This window comes from Pristis pectinata, chromosome 23 (genome assembly GCF_009764475.1).
Source record: "Pristis pectinata isolate sPriPec2 chromosome 23, sPriPec2.1.pri, whole genome shotgun sequence".
In the NCBI taxonomy this organism is placed as follows: domain Eukaryota; kingdom Metazoa; phylum Chordata; class Chondrichthyes; order Rhinopristiformes; family Pristidae; genus Pristis; species Pristis pectinata.
In genome coordinates this window covers 26,692,501-26,711,151 of record NC_067427.1, presented here as the reverse complement: position 1 = coordinate 26,711,151, position 18,651 = coordinate 26,692,501, and the positions used below count along the sequence as shown (strand labels likewise).

The 18,651-nt window shown below is 42.0% G+C and overlaps 1 protein-coding gene across 2 annotated transcripts in view; it reads left to right on the top strand.

The window, feature by feature from the left end:
* The window catches only part of abca2 (ATP-binding cassette, sub-family A (ABC1), member 2), a 417,188-nt gene that overhangs the window by 199,011 nt on the left and 199,526 nt on the right, over window positions 1-18,651 (top strand). For both annotated transcript variants that reach the window (XM_052036764.1, XM_052036762.1), the window contains exon 7: window positions 5,034-5,216. In XM_052036764.1, the coding sequence (XP_051892724.1) occupies window positions 5,034-5,216 (183 nt within the window). The remainder of the gene's footprint in view (window positions 1-5,033; window positions 5,217-18,651) is intronic.

The window sequence follows — 18,651 nt, the reverse complement described above, 5'->3', positions numbered from 1 at the left end:
GCTGAACTTCAGGAACAATGTGCTCCTTCGCCACACTGGCCGGCTTTTTCTCCGTCTTTTTACAGCTTTTCTTTCGTACTCACTGAGTCTCTTTCTCAATTGCACACAGTATTCATTTACTTTCCTTGTTCAGACCTCACACCAACTTCTGACACCATGTTGTGTTTGTTCTTCATCACAAGACAAACTTGGCGTGGGTTTAACATCTGAACATTTATTAAAACAACAAAACAATGGACTGCACAGACTTACAACAACAGGCTGGCTGGCTTTTCCCGCTCTTTCCAGCCACTTCCTGTTCCCCCATGTGACCCCTTGCATTGCCTACTGGGAACTGTAGTTCTTTATTATAACTACATAATAACACAGAGTGCACACTGAAAAAAAGAGGTTCCCTAGTTCATCACTGGGTAGATTCAGATACGGTTTAATAGTGAGCCATACAGGCCAGAAACTGTTGGGTTTAATTCCAGATCTGTTCTAAGTTTACCAGTCCTGGGACACAGCAAAGTAGAAAAGCCAGCAAACTGTTGTTCAAAGCCTCCTCAGGAATGACTGAGTTGAAAGGGACAGGATGACAGGTTTAGTCTGGACTTCGTGTTGTATCATAATGAAACAACCCTGGGTAGATGGCTTGTGACATGGTGCAAGGTCAAGACATGAGAATGGAGCCTCACAATACAGAATTTCCACATGCAGCACTTTTCAAAACTCATTCCATTTTGTAAACAAAACTTTAAGTTAAATGTTGCTTAAGTCCTTTTAAGGTGGACATAAGTTCCAAGAAGAAAAAGGAAGTTCTTTCCGATGTGCTGGTCGATACTATTTCCTCAAACACTGTCATTTAAATAGATTGTTTGGTTGTATACTCTTTGCTGCTTTGATTGTGCAAATCATGCAACATAAATTGCAGCTGTAAACACATTCTAAAAGTACTTAATTAGTTGCTAAAAGTGCTCTGGCTTGAATTTGTGAATGGCTTCATATCATTGCATGGTTTCTGTTGCTTTCAAGTTGTTTTCGTCTAATTAAATATTTTGAAGGTGTGATGTAGGGATCACTTTGTTCCATGTGAGGCCAACTGTCTTGGTGCTGGGTACAGATTACGTTTTGTGAAAGATTTAGGGAGAACTTGGTGTGTGAAGTGGTGTAGTCTGTTTGTTTTGATGCTTCATCTCTGCTATTTGCAGCAAAGATTCACGGCACTACAGACTTGATTTATAGCAGAAGGCACCACGCAGATCTAATTGGACATTGGTAAACAATTTGTGAGAAGTTACAAACCAGAATTTGCTGCAGCATTAATTAGGTTCACCTCCGCAGCCTTAGGGTTAGGGTTAGGTTTAATTAGGTTCACCTCTGCAGCCTTCACCACAAAACTAACCTTTACCATAAAGTTGGTGAAAGTGTGAGTGGATGATTCACCTTGAGAGATTGTGAATTCAGTCATAAATCGGGGTGGAGGAAGAGAAGTAAGAGATGGAAAGTAAAATATTATGGCTTCCACTTGAAAAACCCATTTTAACCACCTTTCAGATCAGTTACGATTATCGCCATTAAGTCCTTCACAACAAGTTTCAAGATGACTTTGATCAGGCTCATTGTTGACATGAAGTGGAGCCAGCTCTGGTCACATGCAGCTGCTTGGTATGTCTGCTCTGAAAGTGGAGCAGCTTCAGCAGTTAATTTTCCATTTCAGGTTCATCATTAATTTACATTTACAGTGTCAAAGCACTCTGATGCCTGGTTGTTAAAGTTTTTGACACTTAGGCACCTAAGCGTAATATGCCACTGTTCATTTCTAATTTACAGCCAGTGCTAAATTAGTATAACATTTCAGGTAATCATGAAAATAAATCAGCTTAACAAGAAACGGGCCACTTGACCTATAGTAAGGATGAACTTATTTCTGTTCAGAATAGTGAGAAAATTGCAGGAATCATTTTCTGAAGAGTCTGAGTTTGATGCTGAAGTAAGATTAAAGTCATAGAGAGACATAGCATAGAAACAGGCCCTTCAGCCCACTGGGTCTGTGCTGACCATCAATCACCCATTTACACTAATCCTACATTAATCCCATTTGTACTTTCCCCACGTCATCATCAACTCGCCCCCACCCCAGATTCTGCCACTCACTTACAAACTAGAGAAAGTTGACAGTGGGCAAATAACCTACCAACCTGCATATCTTTGGGATGTGGGAAGTCCACGCGGTTACAGGGGGAATGTGCACACTCCACAAGGACAGCACCCGAGGTCAGAGTTGAACCGGGGTGTCTGACGCTGCGAGGCAGTGGCTCTAGTAGCTGCGCCACTGTACTGCCCACCATTAACCATAGTTACTATTTGGAAGAAACAGTTAATGGAGATAAAATCTCACTGTGCCCAATGTAGCCTGCATCAGCATATCCTCTCCCCATGATTTATAATTGCCGTATTGAGTCTGATGGACTTGGTATTGTCACTTCTTTCTCTGAAGGAATATTTATTGAATGAAATTATTGCCAGATTGGGAGGGACGGGTGCACTACGTGGCAACGTAACAGGCAGTGTCCTTTCACATTTGAGCTTTGGATTTGGATTGATGGGGAAATCATTTCTGTTGTTGCCCATAAGGATTCCAAATGAATAGGCCTTTGATGTGTCTGTCCAAATTGTCGAGGTTTTGGGCCCACAGCAAAAATAAGCTCCTGATCTGACTATTATTGAAGTTTGCTTTGCTGGGGCTGCTACTCCACCTGTGCTGAGAGGGAGTTTGAAGTGTAAACAGAGACAGATTGCCAGGAGTTGTTGGAGGTATCCCTGGAGATTTCTCCACATGGCCTCCTGTATCCAGCAATCCCACCTGGGCATCAGTTAAATGAACAAGTGTTCAAAGAAAGTAAAACAGCAAGGGTGCCTATAATGGGCCCTTTAATTTTCCTCCTGGGCTGTCCACAAAGGTTGCCTAGAAATTGATTTTTAATTTCTGAAGACTGCAGAACAATCCTGGAGGTTTGCCAATGTAAGTTAGAGGCAGCTTGACTCCGCATCGATATGGAATACTTAAACAGTGAGTGTTTGGAATTAGACGGGTTTCACTTCCAACTCAATAAGCAGAAAACCCATGGAAAAAAGATGCCATGTCTCTTGCACTCCAGTCATGTTGAGTATCATAGAATAAAAGGAATGTGCTGATTCACTTCATTGAGAGCTGATTTAGAGCTAGAAATTAACTATTGAGATTACTTTTTGAGACATGGAGGCTTGAAGGACACTTGTCCTGCCTGGCATTCTTTATGGAGAACCATGCTTTAATATTAGTGAAAAATTGTCATAGATTCGTAGAGTCATACAGCATAGGAACACGCCCTTTGGCCCACCAAGTCAACGTCAACCATCAAGCTTCCATCAACACTAATCCCACTTTATTCTCCTCCCGTTCCAATCAACTTCTCCCAGATTCTACCAGTCACTACACACTAGGTCACTTTAACGTGGCTATTTAACCTAGTTGCGTGTCTTTGGAATGTGGGACGGAACTGGAGCACCTGGAGGAGATGCACATGATCACAGAGAGAACGTGCAAACTCCACACAGACAGCACTGGAGGTCAGGATTGGAGCTGCAACTCTGGTGCAGTGAGGCAGCAGCTCTGTGTTCATTATATTTGTTCAGAAATGTCAGTGCAGGTCTCTTGCTTATCTTGGAAGAAGATCAGAATATTTTGTTTTCAGATTACTGACTTTGTGTTGGAAAATTGCAAAGTTTTTTTTCAAAAATATAACAATAATTTCTGCAGGTTTCTGAAGGATATCTTTTTCAAAATGAGGTAGTTTTGTTCTTATTGAAGTTGACAATTCAAAACATTTTTTTAACCTATTTTTTTATATCCAGAGCTGCAGTCCTAAGGCTGGAGCACAGCACCACATAATGCTGATGAGAGGGTCTGTCCCCACTGTTTCTGCACAGGCACTTGTGTATAACTTCATGTATTAGCCAGCTTTGAAGTACAAGTCAAGCATTTTTCTGAAGAACACAATGGTAAAACACAGATTTGTTATTCTGCCACCAAAGCAAGTATTAATCATTGAGTCGGAGATAAGGCAAGATTTGGAACAGGACTTAAAGCAAACAATCTACTTTGCAACAAGATTGTGTCTTGCAACTTATCTTTGGAAAAGCCAGCATGTACTCAATTGGCCAAGTGACATCCTTCTGCTCTACATTACTGTCTGAAAATCAAACTCGTGTAGTTACAGCAGTCTAGTCTCATTGGATTGTTGGGGAAATTGTCCAGTAATCTCCGTTCAGGCTGAGGGTCAAGTGGTTATGATATGTAGCCTTGTGTTTTGAAGAGGGTAAATTTATGAGGTTCTGCTGTCTAATGCAAGCATAGACTAGAGGTATGGTTATAAAATTATGATCCCCATTTTCTGTGTCAGTCAATGATCTGTATTGTAATGAATCCATGTAAACCTGCCCTGTGACACCACCCTATCCTCTGACTCCTAGATGCAAACATCAGTCTACTTTCTAGCTGTCTCTGTCTGTTTAGCAAGGAAAAGGCAGAGTTCTAGCACAGGAGGTCAGCTAAGGGTGGAGTCCTGAGATTTCATGTCCATGTACAGTGTGTTTAAAATTTATAACAATTTAGCACAAATTAATACTAAATGACTACCTCTACTCATAGGATGTACCTGTGATTGGTCTGGGAAACAAATAAATAACCTCCCAACAAGGATTAAACATCAAAATATAGTAGAGATTTGTATTTAACCCAGACCTGGTCTTGGGTAGCACTGCACAGTAAAGGATGTGACCATTTTGGTCCATCTTGCTTGTAAGATGTACTGCAAGTTGAGTACCTCTCATAGTATCCCCTACAATATCTTTATTGCTAAGATCGTGTTCCTATCCAGGAAAAAGAATGGTAAATAACTTTGAATATCCTCAGGGGGTTTTCATGTTTATTTTACAAGTTTCCAAGATGTTGGGAACACTTAGGTAAAGAAAAGAGATTCAATGGAATTATGAGTAATTTTGTGTTTCAGGAGCATCTTCTGGGAGGCTGGCAGAAGATAGAAGGAGGACTGATTCATAAGGCGTTAAGTGACCCAGAAAAAGTGACTCACAGACAAAAACTTGTCCAGCTATTGGCCCAAGCTCTTGGCCTAGCAGGATCCAGCAACTCCACAGATGCCTATGATCCAGAAGGACTTGTTGGGGAGATGGAGGTAATGGAATGGAAAGTTGATCTAATGGTAGAAGTTTATGTGTTGAAAAACAAAATATTATATCTACATTGTAATTTGTGGATAGAATATAGATTTGAAACTCTTTTTGCAACTTCCGTAGACAGCATGATGCATATATTTTTCTCTGCAAAAGGGACAGCTAAGACATTATGCAATAATGACAAGGTTACATGGATTGAGGTATATTTGAGGACGAGTAAGAATTGTGAAAGATTTTCCAAATGACATGATATGATTTCCTGTGAAATTCTGCACAGTAACTTCATGCTTAACTTTGTGGACAAATTATACTGACAGACAATATTGTCTCAGAACCAGATTTTCAACTTGTTCCAAATCTAGTGAGTGGAACAGCTTGTGAAATTGAGACTTAAGGTGATATTCCCAGATAGAATGAGGTGGGTCTGTGAGCAGCTTGTATTGGGAGCCAGGAGAGTAGTTGAGTCTCTGAACGACGGGACTGGGTAAGGATGGGTGTCAGTCCATGTGAGAGAGAACATGCATCACTTAGTTTTAGAATTGTTATAGCCTGTGAAAGGAGGAGACAAGTGGATTAGCTGGTAATTGACAATTACTTTCATGGCAATAACAAGTTTGAAAAAACTGCAGATGTAGGATGCATGAAAATTCAGGAAATACTCAGGAGGCCAGGCAGCAATTGAAAGATTTAATATTTTGGGTCAGTGACTTTTCATCAGAAATGAGATAACATGGAACTCAGACACATTAAGTTGCAAAGAAAGGGGCAGGGGGTGGGTAGCAGAGAACAAAGAGAATGTCTATGATAGAATAGAGATCAGAGAGACTGAAAGATGCAGGTTGGTTGTGATACCAGCTGAGAGTGTTGAAGGGTTGTTATTCCCAGCTGATCAATCTGAAGGAGATGTAAATAGAGATGAACAAAAACAGCGGAGGAGACAAAGAAAAAGAAAATAACAGTGCGATGCTGGAAATGTAAGATGCATACTGGAGAAGCAAAATACTGCAGATGCTGGAAATCTGAAGTAAAAACAGAATGCTGGAAAGGTTCGAACAGGTCAGGAAGCATCAGCAGAGCAAAGTTAGCGTTCCATATTGTTTCAGCATGTATCTTATGCCTCAACTAATAAGGGAGAATGCTGTCTTGTTAGCTGCTAACCATCTTGTTAGCTGTTTTCAATGAGAGGACATCTTCTGTTCCCTCTACACCTTAAAGAGCTCTAGAACAGTAAAACTCTGAAAATCAGACAGCCTCGGGACTCAGTCACCCACCACTGTCTCCCAACTCCACTCCTGCTCCCCTCTCCTACCTGGTGCAACCTGCCTGACATTCTTACACCCCTCCTCAGTCCACCAGTCACCTCAGATTCCTTCCTCACCACTCTCCTGCTCCTCTTTATACTGGCCATCTCCCCTCTCAGTCCTAATGCAGGGTTTTGACCCGAAACACCGACAGTTCCTTTCCTCCCACAGATGATGCCTGACCCACTGAGTTTCTCCGGTCCATTGCTTGTTGCTTCAGATTCCAGCATCTGCAGCCTCTTGTGTCACCACCCTTGGGACTTCGGTAGTGCCAGAGCAGCAGTTTCTCCAGACTATTGAATGTTACCCCGACTAAGATTCAAACACACTCTTATTTGACATGTTTTGCGTGTTCTACCTTGTAACAATAAATTTTCCAGTCAACACAGTTTGCTTACAAATTCTTCACTTCTTCAGAGGGAAGAGAGAGGGAAATTCAGAGGATATGCCAACAGTTGCCAATAATATGGAATGTAGCATTGTCCATGTTTAAGGTACATGAGGATCTGGATGTTTAGCTGGACTCTCCTGGGAGCACTGACGGTGATGGGAATTTGGCAGATTCATGATTCGGCTGGTTATTGATTTTGTTTGGTGCAGTCGATTTGCTGAGTACAGAGAGAAAGATTGCATTTATACAGTGTCCAAGAGCAGTTAGAGCTGATGAAGTCCTAAGTGAAATGTAATCACTGCAGTTTTCTAGGAAATGTTAAAGGCAATTTGCGCACAGCTAGGACCCACAAACAACATTATGGTAATCAGTCTGATTGAAGGAAAAGTATTGACTAGAACACTGGCAATTGAACCACAGGTATCATTTAGGGAAAGGGAGCAAAACAGTGTCTGTGTCTACCTTTTAATCTTGGCATTGTCTCATCTATTAAAAGAACCATGCAAAATTAATAATTCATTTGCAAAACCATGATTGTTGATAAAATTGTGCTGATTGGGATCAGGACCTAGAGAGGAGCAATACACAGTCAGGTATTATTTTGCCCTACTCATTCTTTTGAAACATGGTAAATTGCATTTGAGAAGCTGAATTATGGCTAGAGCTTTAGCAAGATTATCTATGAAACTTATTTGTTTTATTTCCCCTGTATACAACTGTTAAGAGTCTTAATATTTACGACATAATTTGAGCATCTATCTGACTTCCTCCTGGGCATTATTCGCTGCCAGATGTTTGGAGAAGAAACTGCTGATGTGATTTATGCGGGGTTGATTGTGCTGATGATGGTCCAACACTGCAATGCAGATTCTTCCCCGAAGCATTAAGTTGATTGCTGGCCCATCAGCACCATGACTTTAGCTCAAGACAGCATGCCGACGGTTACAAAGGTTGCAGAGGAGGTGAAAGATTCTGACACTCTTTTTCTAAATTCCTTGGCTCCTTGGAACCTCTTGTCAACTTCCACGATAAGCTGTCTCACAATAGCCACTTGAAAAGTTAACCACTTGAAAAGGCTCCCATTTTAAGCCGATGCAGGGAAAAACAGTAATGGTCACAGATTAACTGTAGGCACATTAAGTATGTTGGGGTAAGAATAAGTTTGTGGGAAAGAGACTGTTGGAGGACACTGAGAGGTATTGAGGGCATGAGCTGCAAGTTCAAGATTATTATGTTTAAAAATAGATCTATGCAGGTATCCATATCCTTCCTCGTACCAAGGCTTGTTCACCCAGACCCCCTCTGCAGAACAACCGACATTGGCTGTCAGCCAAAAGACATTCAAATATAAAATTTTAATGTCTGTATCAAAATTCCTTCAACTGTTGTTGTCTCTGAAACTCGACCAGTCCTATCTTCCTCTCTGATCTCTACAGTTCTGGCATCTTGTGCGCTCCCCACTGCTCCATTGCTGCCCTTGCCTTCAGCTTCCAAGGCTCTTAGCTCTGGAATTACAGTAGCTCATTAAACCATTCTTTCTGCTTCTCCTTCCAATGAAAGCTTACCTCTTTGATCAATCTTTTGGTTACTGGTCTAATATGACTTTAGGTAGCTCAGTGAAAATTATGCTCATTTTTCTCTGAACTGCTTGGAATATCTAGCCAAAAGTTAAATGTTATTAGTTTTCAGTATATTTCTACTTGGAAGTACATTGCTAACACTCATATAAAGGAAAAGCAGCACGATGTTTGGATCTTCAGTTCACAAAACTGATCGTTACCTGAAAGTTATGTCAACATTGACTTACCTTACCAAATGCAGAAACATTGTATATGACCTTTCTCTGCGCTACTGCCGGATGCCATATCTCATCCATCTCCCCATCCTTTCACCAAAGTAATGGGATGAATATTAACTCCTAAAAACAGATGATTTGTGGTTATTTTATGAAATAACCTTGACCAGGAACAAAATTTGCACACCTCGAGTTTCAGTGAAGGTCCGACAAGGGGTGAACTGCCCATCTAATCATGGGGAACATTTTGTTAATTTAAATATTACAACAAGGCTGCCTGTTGTCTGTTTTTAACCTTGGGCAGTTGGAAGTCGCAAGCCTTGGGAAAGCTGCCAGTTTAAGACAGGCATAAAGAGCTGAATCCAGGTGTGCCAACACGGCGTCTTCCCCCAACCTTCTTCGTCCACTATGATATTTCTAACTTCCCCGATACACTTAAAAATTGGTAAACTAATTGGTTTATTATTGTCACGTGTACTGAGGTACAGGGAGAACTTGTCTTGCATACTGTTCGTACAGATCAATTAATTACAGCAGTTCATTGAGGTAGCACAAGTTAAAACAATGACAGAGTGCAGAATAAAGTGTACCAGTTACAGAGAAAGTGCAGTTCAGGTGGATGAACAATAAGGTGCAAAGTCATAACAAGATAGATTGTGAGGTCAAAAGTCCATTTTGTCATATTAGGGGACTATTCAATAGTCTTATAACAGTGGGATAGAAGCTGTCCTTGAGCCTGGTGGTATGTGCTTTCAGGCTTTTGTATCTTCTGCCTGATGGGAGAGGGGAGAAGAGAGACTTTCTGGGGTGTGTGGGACCTTTGATTATGCTGGCTGCTTTACCAAGGCAGCGAGATGTGTAGACAGAGTCCATGGAGGGGAGGCTGCTTTCTGTGATGTGCTGAGTTTTGTCCACAATTCTCTGCAGTTTCTTGCAGTCACGGGTTGAACAGTTACCATACCAAGCCGTGATGCATCCAGATAGGATGTTTTCTATGGCGCATTGATAAAAATTGGTGAGGATCAAAGGGGACCTGTCAAATTTCTTTAGCCTCCTGGGGAAGTAGAGGTGCTGGTGAGCTTTCTTGGCTGTGGCATCAACGAGGTTGGACCAGGACAGGCTATTGGTGATGTTCACTGCTAGGAATTTGAAGCTTTCAACCCTCTTGACCTCAGTACTATTGATGTCAACAGGACTACCCTGTCGACAGGGCACTGTGCACAGCACCTCCCCGCCCCCACTCCCGAAGTCAATGACCAGCTCTTTTGTTTTGCTAGCATTGAGGGAAAAGTTGTTGTCATGACACCCACCTTGTCACTAAGCTCTCTCTCCTTCCTGTACTCCGACTCACCGTCATTTGAGATACAGCCCACAACTGTGGTATCATCTGCAAACTTGCAGATGGAGTTAGAGCAGAATCTGGCCACTCTGTCGTGAGTGTATAGGGAGTAGAGCAGGGGGCTGAGGACGCAGCCTCGTGGGGCACCAGTGTTGAGGATAATCGTGGCAGACATGTTGCTGCCTATCCTTACTAATTGCAGTCTGTTGGTCAGGAAGTCAAGGATCCAGTTGCAGTGGGAGGTTTTGAGTCCCAGGCCTAGGAGTTTGGAGATGAGTTTGACGATGATTTAACTGCATCATCCAAAAAGCCTCCAGTCTGTCAACAATCTTCTTGTAGACAGGACAGCCACAAGTATTAATCAACCCAGCATTTCATGCTGACAAAATTCCTCTAACTTTCCCCATAACTCTCCATTTTCTTTTAAGCCCCTTTTCCCGTGTTGTTCTGTCATTTCTTCCATGCTGTTCTTTCTGTATTGCCTCTCCCTCTGTACATTTAAAATGGAGATATCTGCAGCACTCAATGTCTGGAACCATTTCCATTAGTTTTGGGAATGATACTGAGGGAGAGGGAGCTCAAACCAGTTAGCTTACTGATACTAATTGTGTAGCACTTCCCTCAGAACAGGTCTGAAGCACTTGCTTTTGTTAAGTTCTAGTCTTTCACACCAGCAAGATTTCATAAGACATTTTCTATTCTTAATAACTTTTTCAAGTTTTAGCAGAATTATTCATGGATATTGATATTGGTTTATTATTGTCACTTGTACCGAGGTACAGTGAAATCTTGTCTTGCATACCGATCGTACAGGTTGATTCATTACACAGTGCAGTTACATTGAGTTAGTACAGAGTGCATCGAGGTAGTACAGGTAAAAATAATAACAGTACAGAGTAAAGTGTCACAGCTACAGGGAAGTGCAGTGCAGGTGGACAATAAGGTGCAAGGTCACAACAAGGTAGATTGTGAGGTCAAAGTCCATGTCATCGCATAAGGTAACTGTTCAATAGTCTTATCACAGTGGGACAGAAGCTGTCCTTGAGCCTGGTGGTACGTGCCTTCAGGCTCCTGTATCTTACCTTTATACACAAACGCAAGCTGGAGTTGCCAGCCTTGGTTGGCCACGTTCCTGGATGCTGGTGGGAAGGCCAAGGAACCTGGAAGTTCTCCACGAGATTGAGGAGTTCCAATGGAGGGGAAGCAAATCTAATGAGGGAGCGAGACGAATCCCACAAATGAGGCACAGGTGCTAGGATTAACCCTAGACATGCTGCCTTGCTTCCCTCGTACACAACCGCACAGCTAGGTTTGCTAACTCCAGCTACCCATGTTCCTGGAAGACCAGGCGGAAAGGGTAAAGAATTTGGAAGTACACCAAGTGGAAGTCCTCCAAAACATACCTGTGAAGCTACTTGGGAAGCTTTGTTATATGACCTCTGGAATCCATTTGCCATCTTCTCTACATTTCTACCATTGGTCTCTCAAAATGCCCATACCTGTGACTTTATTAGAAAACTTAGTTACATTGTTACCTGATGGTAAATGAATAGCTTTGTTACTCCATTTCAAGTGTTTTTATAATGAGAAAATCATTCTGAGAATATTAAAAAGATTGTTTTGCCAGTGATTCTTCATTCAGATTTAAGATGCTTCTAAAATCCCATTGTGGGCTGAAGGGCCTGTACAGCACAGTACAGGCCCGTCAGCCCACAATGTTGTCCCGGCATTTTATCCTGCTCTAAGATCTATCTAACCTTTCCCTCCCACATAGCTCCCTATTTTTCTATCATTCATGTATTTGAGGCTTTTGAATATCTATTCCACGGTGATCTCTTGTGGCTTGGTATCAGTTTGAGTTTGACACACATGAAACTCTTTGGAAAGGTTCGCTGTGCTAATGATATCACGTAAACAGGAGTTGTTGAGTTTGTTTGCGGCAAATTAATTTTAAAATCCGGGAGACTCCAGGCTTCTGCAGGTGCGTTGGTAACCCTACCCAGGGGGGAAAGATCTCTCAAAATTTGGCTCCCATGTTCACAGAAATAAAACAGGTTCTCTACCCCCTCGACTGGGTCACAACTTGTTCCATGTTGTTACCATTTTTCTTAAACTTATGGCATGGAGCTAGCAGGGAAAGTCACTGCTTATCATTTTGCAAGATAATGTGACATTAGAGGATGGTTGTGATAATGCCAGAAGGTGAAGACTAGTGTGAAAGGAAATTGAATCCTTTTGTGCACTTAAAGAAAGTGCTTCAATGTTCACATTACATCTACTGCTATTGGCCAAATATTAATGGTGTTCTGGTAAGAACTAACTTCCTCACATCTGCAGAAGGTTCAGTTCATTTTCGGTCCAAGTTCCAATAACTTTAAGCGGTTGAGGATCCTGTATACTGAAGTTTTGGATGAACTTATTTTTGAGTTCTCAGTAGAGAATTCATGGACTGCATTTCTCCTAACATGTTAAACCATTTGGGAAAGGCAAAGAATCTGCAACAAGTACATTCATTGAAGCCCAGCCTCTATTATACATTCTTCACATGTTTAGGTAGTTGTCACCAGTTGTCCTAGGCATTTACCGATGTCTGTGAAAGGTGCATAGAGATTGGGATTTTTAGTTGTGGACTTCACAGAATTGTATCATCAGGTTCCCCTATGTAATACTGCAGTCAAAGTGACATTGTTGGTTTTGTATCTAAATACAAGCAACACCCTTCCAGTTACAGGCTATTGACTGAGTAAATAGATGGTGGTGGGGGAGGGAGGGAGGGTGGGTGTAATGTGGGTGGGGGAGTGGTCAGAGTGATGAAGAACGTTGCCCTCAGGGAGCATGTTATTTGTGAATGGGGCCACAAGGACTCTTCCAGGACTACAGCCAAATACTCCTGGCAAGAGATTGTCAGGGAGGTCTGTGTACGGAGTGGTATGAAGCGGCAGCACTTTGGGGAATTTTCCAATGCAAACAGCTCCCTATGAATTGTTTAGCCTGCTCCTGTGGATCAAAGGAAAAATAGATGAATTTCTTTGAGAGTGTTGTGGATGAGATGTGGTAGGAAGTAGTGGTAACAGCCTTGACTTGGAAGTCTGTAGCTTGGAAGCTGAGGGTGACTGTGATCTTGACTTCAATATGCTTGGGCAAAGCATTCCAAGTATATGTGAAATTGTATTTGAGGTAGCAGAAGGTGCCAGATATTAGTGAAGACGAAGAATTGAGCTTGAGTATTGTCCTGTTAAAGTGTGGCTTTTGGGGAAATCTGGGTAATAAAACTTAATTGTTCTGTTGGTAAATAAGAAATGTTTTTCAAATGAGTGAGCTTGGAAAAATTACTGAAGATGAATTATGTGCATTGCACTATCTTTGATGTCATTTGGGGGAATTTTTGTAGGAATTTCTGGTGCAAATGAAAATCCCAGTGAAAAGTCAGTAGTGGAATTTCCTAACATATGGCAAGACATCCAGATATGTGGACAAAATTTCTCTGTACAGGTTAAGTTGATTCTCACCCACATTTAACTTGGAGATGTGTGATGGAATTTCTAAGTCAGTGTTTATTCTCTTCTGAGTCTTGGCCTGTTGCAGTGCAAGTCTGATTGAAGCAAGAATTAGTTTGGCATCGCAAGCAGGAACATGGTGGCAACATTTATTATTTTCTCTATTTTTGAGGAGGAGTTTTTACCTCAGTAAGTTTTATTTTATTGTTGCTCTGTCTGTTAACTTACTGTAAAATAAAACAGCTTAATGCATTGGATCTAGCCTCATTTCACCAAAGTGTTGCAGTCACCCATTGAAAGTTTGAAGCCGTGCCAAAGAGGGTACAATATCCAGTTCATCACATAAGATCTTGCAGCCAAGGAGCAATGGTTATACTCACCGGTCACACAACCTTGAAAGTAGGCATCGGATAATATCAGCACAATTCTGAAAACATTTTAGGCAGCTCAAAGCAATCAGTTACGGGAATGTCTGTCTGCAGAAAGATAACTAAAGCTGTCATAGAATTAGTAACATGCATCTACTTGACATCAGGTGAGGGTCTAGATGTCTACCTGGCATCAGTAACCACCAGTCATGATGTTTGGTTTAACTGAGGACCCAATTCAAAATGGTATGTTGTTTCTGTGATGGAAATTGATTTGACTCCCCATCCCTCCCTTGAGTTTATTTCACATTATCATGCTTCCCAAATTCCATACCAACACAAGTTTCTGTCTTATATAATTACTGGAAGTGAATGGAATTTAAAACCACTTTCCCAATCATGTATCATTATTATTTTGCAGTGAGCCGGGGTTCCGGCATAATCTGTCCTTGCTGATAGCTGGGAAGGCTGTGTGGTGCCTGGTGTACTGCCGATAACTCACAGGCTGCTAATCAGTTGTCTGCTGATTTCAATATGTCCCTTGATTGCAGAGGCAGCAGCATCACCAGCCTGTTCCCATGGTAATTAGTGCTCAGCATAACTGTGTCAGATTGATATTTATTGTGGTTGCTGTGAAACAACTAATTTTAGAAAATGATAGATTTCACACATTTCTCATGTATTTCACAAATACTTGCATACCTCTTGTTTATGAGCTTTCAATTAAAGCAGAGTTCTTAAGTGGGGAAGAGTTAATTTTATATCTAGTATGGTTTTCCTTTTGAGGATATATGCTAGGCAATCTATCAGTTACTCTCAGTTCTACATCCTCAGTGATAATGAACATTATTCCGGTACTTGCAAGAACCAGCTGAATAGGTGGCACCATGGCACAGTAGGTAGTGCTGCTGCCTCACACCCTCAGTAACCCAGGTTCAATCCCGACCTCCGGTGCTCGTGTGCAGAGTTTGCACATTCTCCCTCTGACCCAGGTTTCCCCCAGGGGTTTCGGTTTCCTCCCAAGATTCCAAAGATGTGCTAGCTGGTGAGAGAGAATTGGTTACAGGGAAGTAAGTCCGAGAATGGGGATGATGGGACCGCTCCGAGAGCTGGCATAGACTCGATGGGCAGAAGGGCTTCACATGTCATTATGAAATATAAAAAATATTAAACATAGAGGGACATGTTTCCCCTGACTCGGTCTAGGACCAGGCTGCTGAGGCCTGAGATGAACAAAAATTCCTTCACTCAGAGGCTGGTGAACCTTTGGAATTTTCTATCCTGGATGGCCGTGGAAGCTCGATTGCTGCCTTCACTGAAACAGAGATTGATGGATTTCTGGGAATCAAGGGATATGACAATAGTGCTGAAAAATTGCACTGCAGTAATGATCAGCCATGCTCTTGATGAATGGTGCAGTAGTCAGGAGGGCCTACACCTGCTCCTACTTCTTGCGTTCTAAGGACATGATCTATACTGTACTCTCCTTTCACAAGCCCTTCCAACTTGGGACAAAACATTTGCGCTGAACCTTTCAAAATTTGACATAAAGTGCAACACTGCCTCCTGGTGTCAAAATAGTACCATTTGTTCGGTTTATATCTCAAAAATATAACATGGTATTGCCTTCGTGATGTGCTCGGGAAGGATAGTATTTCTGTTCCTCGGGTAGATACGAGCACAAGCAGCCTCGGACTACAAGACTGTCTAAGCAGGAAACAAATATGTTGTGGCCTTCTCAAATCACAATCTGCGAGCAGCTCAGAGAAAGCAAGTTCTAGTAGGAATCCTCGTAAGCATCCTTGTTTCTAAAGAAGTGTCTTCATGTGACGTGTATGTAATATCTGCTTTAACTTACTTAAATATAATTCAAATTTAAAATACATATTTGTATCCTATTGGATACTTAACAATCTACAGCATAGTTAACCATAAATTCAGACAGTTTGCCAGTCAGCTGCTTTCTCAATGTTCATTGCATTCAACACTGCGCTAAAACGTCATTTGATTTCAGGGTTTTCACGTACTCCACATATCCCAAAGCCTGTATTTGCCCCTGAGGTTTCAGACCCCCTTTAACATCTTCTACTGTCTGGTGACTCTCAACTCTTTGCAGACCTTAAAGACATGAAACAATGCAAGTTCTTGTTGCTAGTTGCTGACTTTGTTTCTTAAGAGAAGAAAGGTGCGCGATGCCATTGAAAAGAATCGAAAAAATTCATGGCTTGAACTTGCGTGTGACCACAAACTTGGGTTTTGAAAGTTTTGATGTTGGAACAGAAAGAAAAGGTGTAAGGAGTTAAGGTATTCCATGAATTATTTCATAATTTGAAGAACAGAGAGAACTACAGGTGTTGGAAATATGAAATAAGACTCGAGAAGGCTGGAAATACTCAGCAGCTCAGGCTGTACTTGTGGATAAAGAAGCAAAGTTAATGTTTCGAGTCAATGACCTTTCAGCAGAATTGGCCCATTCTGGCACAAACTGTAAAGGCTGGTTATCTGAAACTGTTAAATTAAGTGTCAAGCCCTGAGGGCTGTGATGTGCCAAGACAAAAGGGAAGTGCTGTTTTTCAAGCTTATGTCAGGCTTCATTGCAACAGTGTAGGAGGCCAAAGACCAAGAGGTAAAAGTAGTAAAGAGCTGAAGAATTAAAGTGAAGGCCATTGGCACAGTTGAGGAGTGGGGAGGGCATCTTTCCTGCAGACAGAACAGAGGTGTTCTACAAAGCATTCACCTATTCAGCGTTGGGTTTTTCCAATGTGGAAGACATCACATCTTGAGCATTAAACATAGCACACTAAATTGGAAGAGCTACAGGTGAATTAATATTTAAAACAAATATATAATTTTCGGGAACTGACTGTCCTTTCTAATGCTGGCATTTATTCCCCATCCCCAATATCCCTTGAGAATGGATGGGTGAGCCGCCTCCTTGAACAGCTGCAGTCCTTCTGGTGAAGGTACTCCCATTGTGCTGTAGGTTAAAGATTTCCAGGATTTAGATCCAGCAATGATGAAGGATCAGTAATAGTTTCCAAGACAGGATGGTGTGTGACTTGAAGGGGAACCTGAAGGTGGTGGCATTTCCATGCACATGGCACTAGAGGCGACAGGTTTGGGAGGTTTGTCAGAGCAGCCTGGGTGAGTAACTGGAGTGCATTTTGTAGATGATACACACTGCAGCCACTGTGCACCAATGGTGGAGGGTATGCGTGTTTAAGGTGGTTGAATGGGGTGCCAATCAAGCTTTGTCCTGGCTGTCATTCAGTTTCTTGTGTATTGTCAGTGCAGACATCCAGGCCAGTAGAGAATATTCCATCACACTCCTGGCGTATGCCTTTATAGATGATGGAATGGCCTTGGGTGTCAGGAGGTGAGTCACTCACAGCAGGATACCAGGCCTCTGACATGCACTCATAGCCAGTATTTATATGGCTGGTATAGTCGAGCTTCTGTTCAGTGGTGACCCCAGGATATTGATGGTGGGGAACTTGGTGATGGTAATGCCATTAAATGTCAGAAATTATCTGGTTAGACTCTCCCTCTGGGTCATTGCCTGGCATTTTTGTGGCACTTATCAAGTCTGAATGTTGTCTAAGTCTTTCCGTCTGTAGACATGGACTGCTTCATTCGCCGAGGAGCTACAAATAGAACCGTGCATTGTGCAGTCCTCAGCAAACATCCCCATGTTTGACCTTCTGATGGAAGGAAAATCATTGATGAAGATCACTGAAAGTGGTTGTCCCTGAGACACTGCCCTGCGATACTCCTGTGGTGATGTCCTGGATGGAAAGCTTGACCCACATCAACCACGATTGTCTTCCTTTTTATGAAATATGACTCCAACCATTGGAGTGCTTTCCCTTTGATGCCTATTGACTTCAGTTTTACCGTGGCACCTTGAGTTCAGACTTGATCAAATGCTAGCATTGTAAGTGTATTTGAACAGCTTGGCTACTGGTGTAGCTAGTTTTGGAGCACAGGTCTTCAGTACAATAACTGGGATGGTGTCTAGTCCTACAGCTTTTGCTGTATCCAATGGTCTCAGCTGTTATCAAATGGAAGGATTGTATGTGTGGATGTGGGAAGGTAGGAGGTAAATGATTGCACGCCCTTCTGTTTTGTTTTAGAATCCATCTAATTAAAATGTTTTCTTATGCTTTTAAATTTGCTCTTGGGTGTAGGTGAGATGCATTGAGTGCTCATCTCCGGTTACCATCAAGATGAGCTGCTTGGTCCTTCCAGTGCTGGTGTTCTCACCGGTGTGTTGTGCAAGTAATTTAGGGTACTAACAGTGGAAATGAATTTTCAGGGATATTTGTCTAAATCAGCCTGGCATGCGAGGCTTGTGAGTAAATTGGAAATGGCATTGTTCCCATAAGCCCTTGTCTGTGGTGGAAATCCTAGGAGTGAGAGGGGTAATTAAGGTAGCCTTGGTTAACTGGTTTTAACTATTAAAAGGGTACAGATATCATTGACAAAACCTATGTTTATTGATTGTCTCTGCTTGTTCTCGAAAAAGATGATAGTGTGTCTGTCCCGAGCAGCTGCAGTGTTAGTAGTGAGGGTGCTCTCATATTATTGGTTTCATATCTCACACTTCCCTACAATACAGAAAGAGGGCATTCAGCCTGTTGAACCTATGCTGGCTGTCAGAGCAGTTCCACCTATCCCATTCCCCTACCTGTTGGACAGGTACTTGCAGGATTTTGTACGAAGGAATGACTGTATAATGGCATG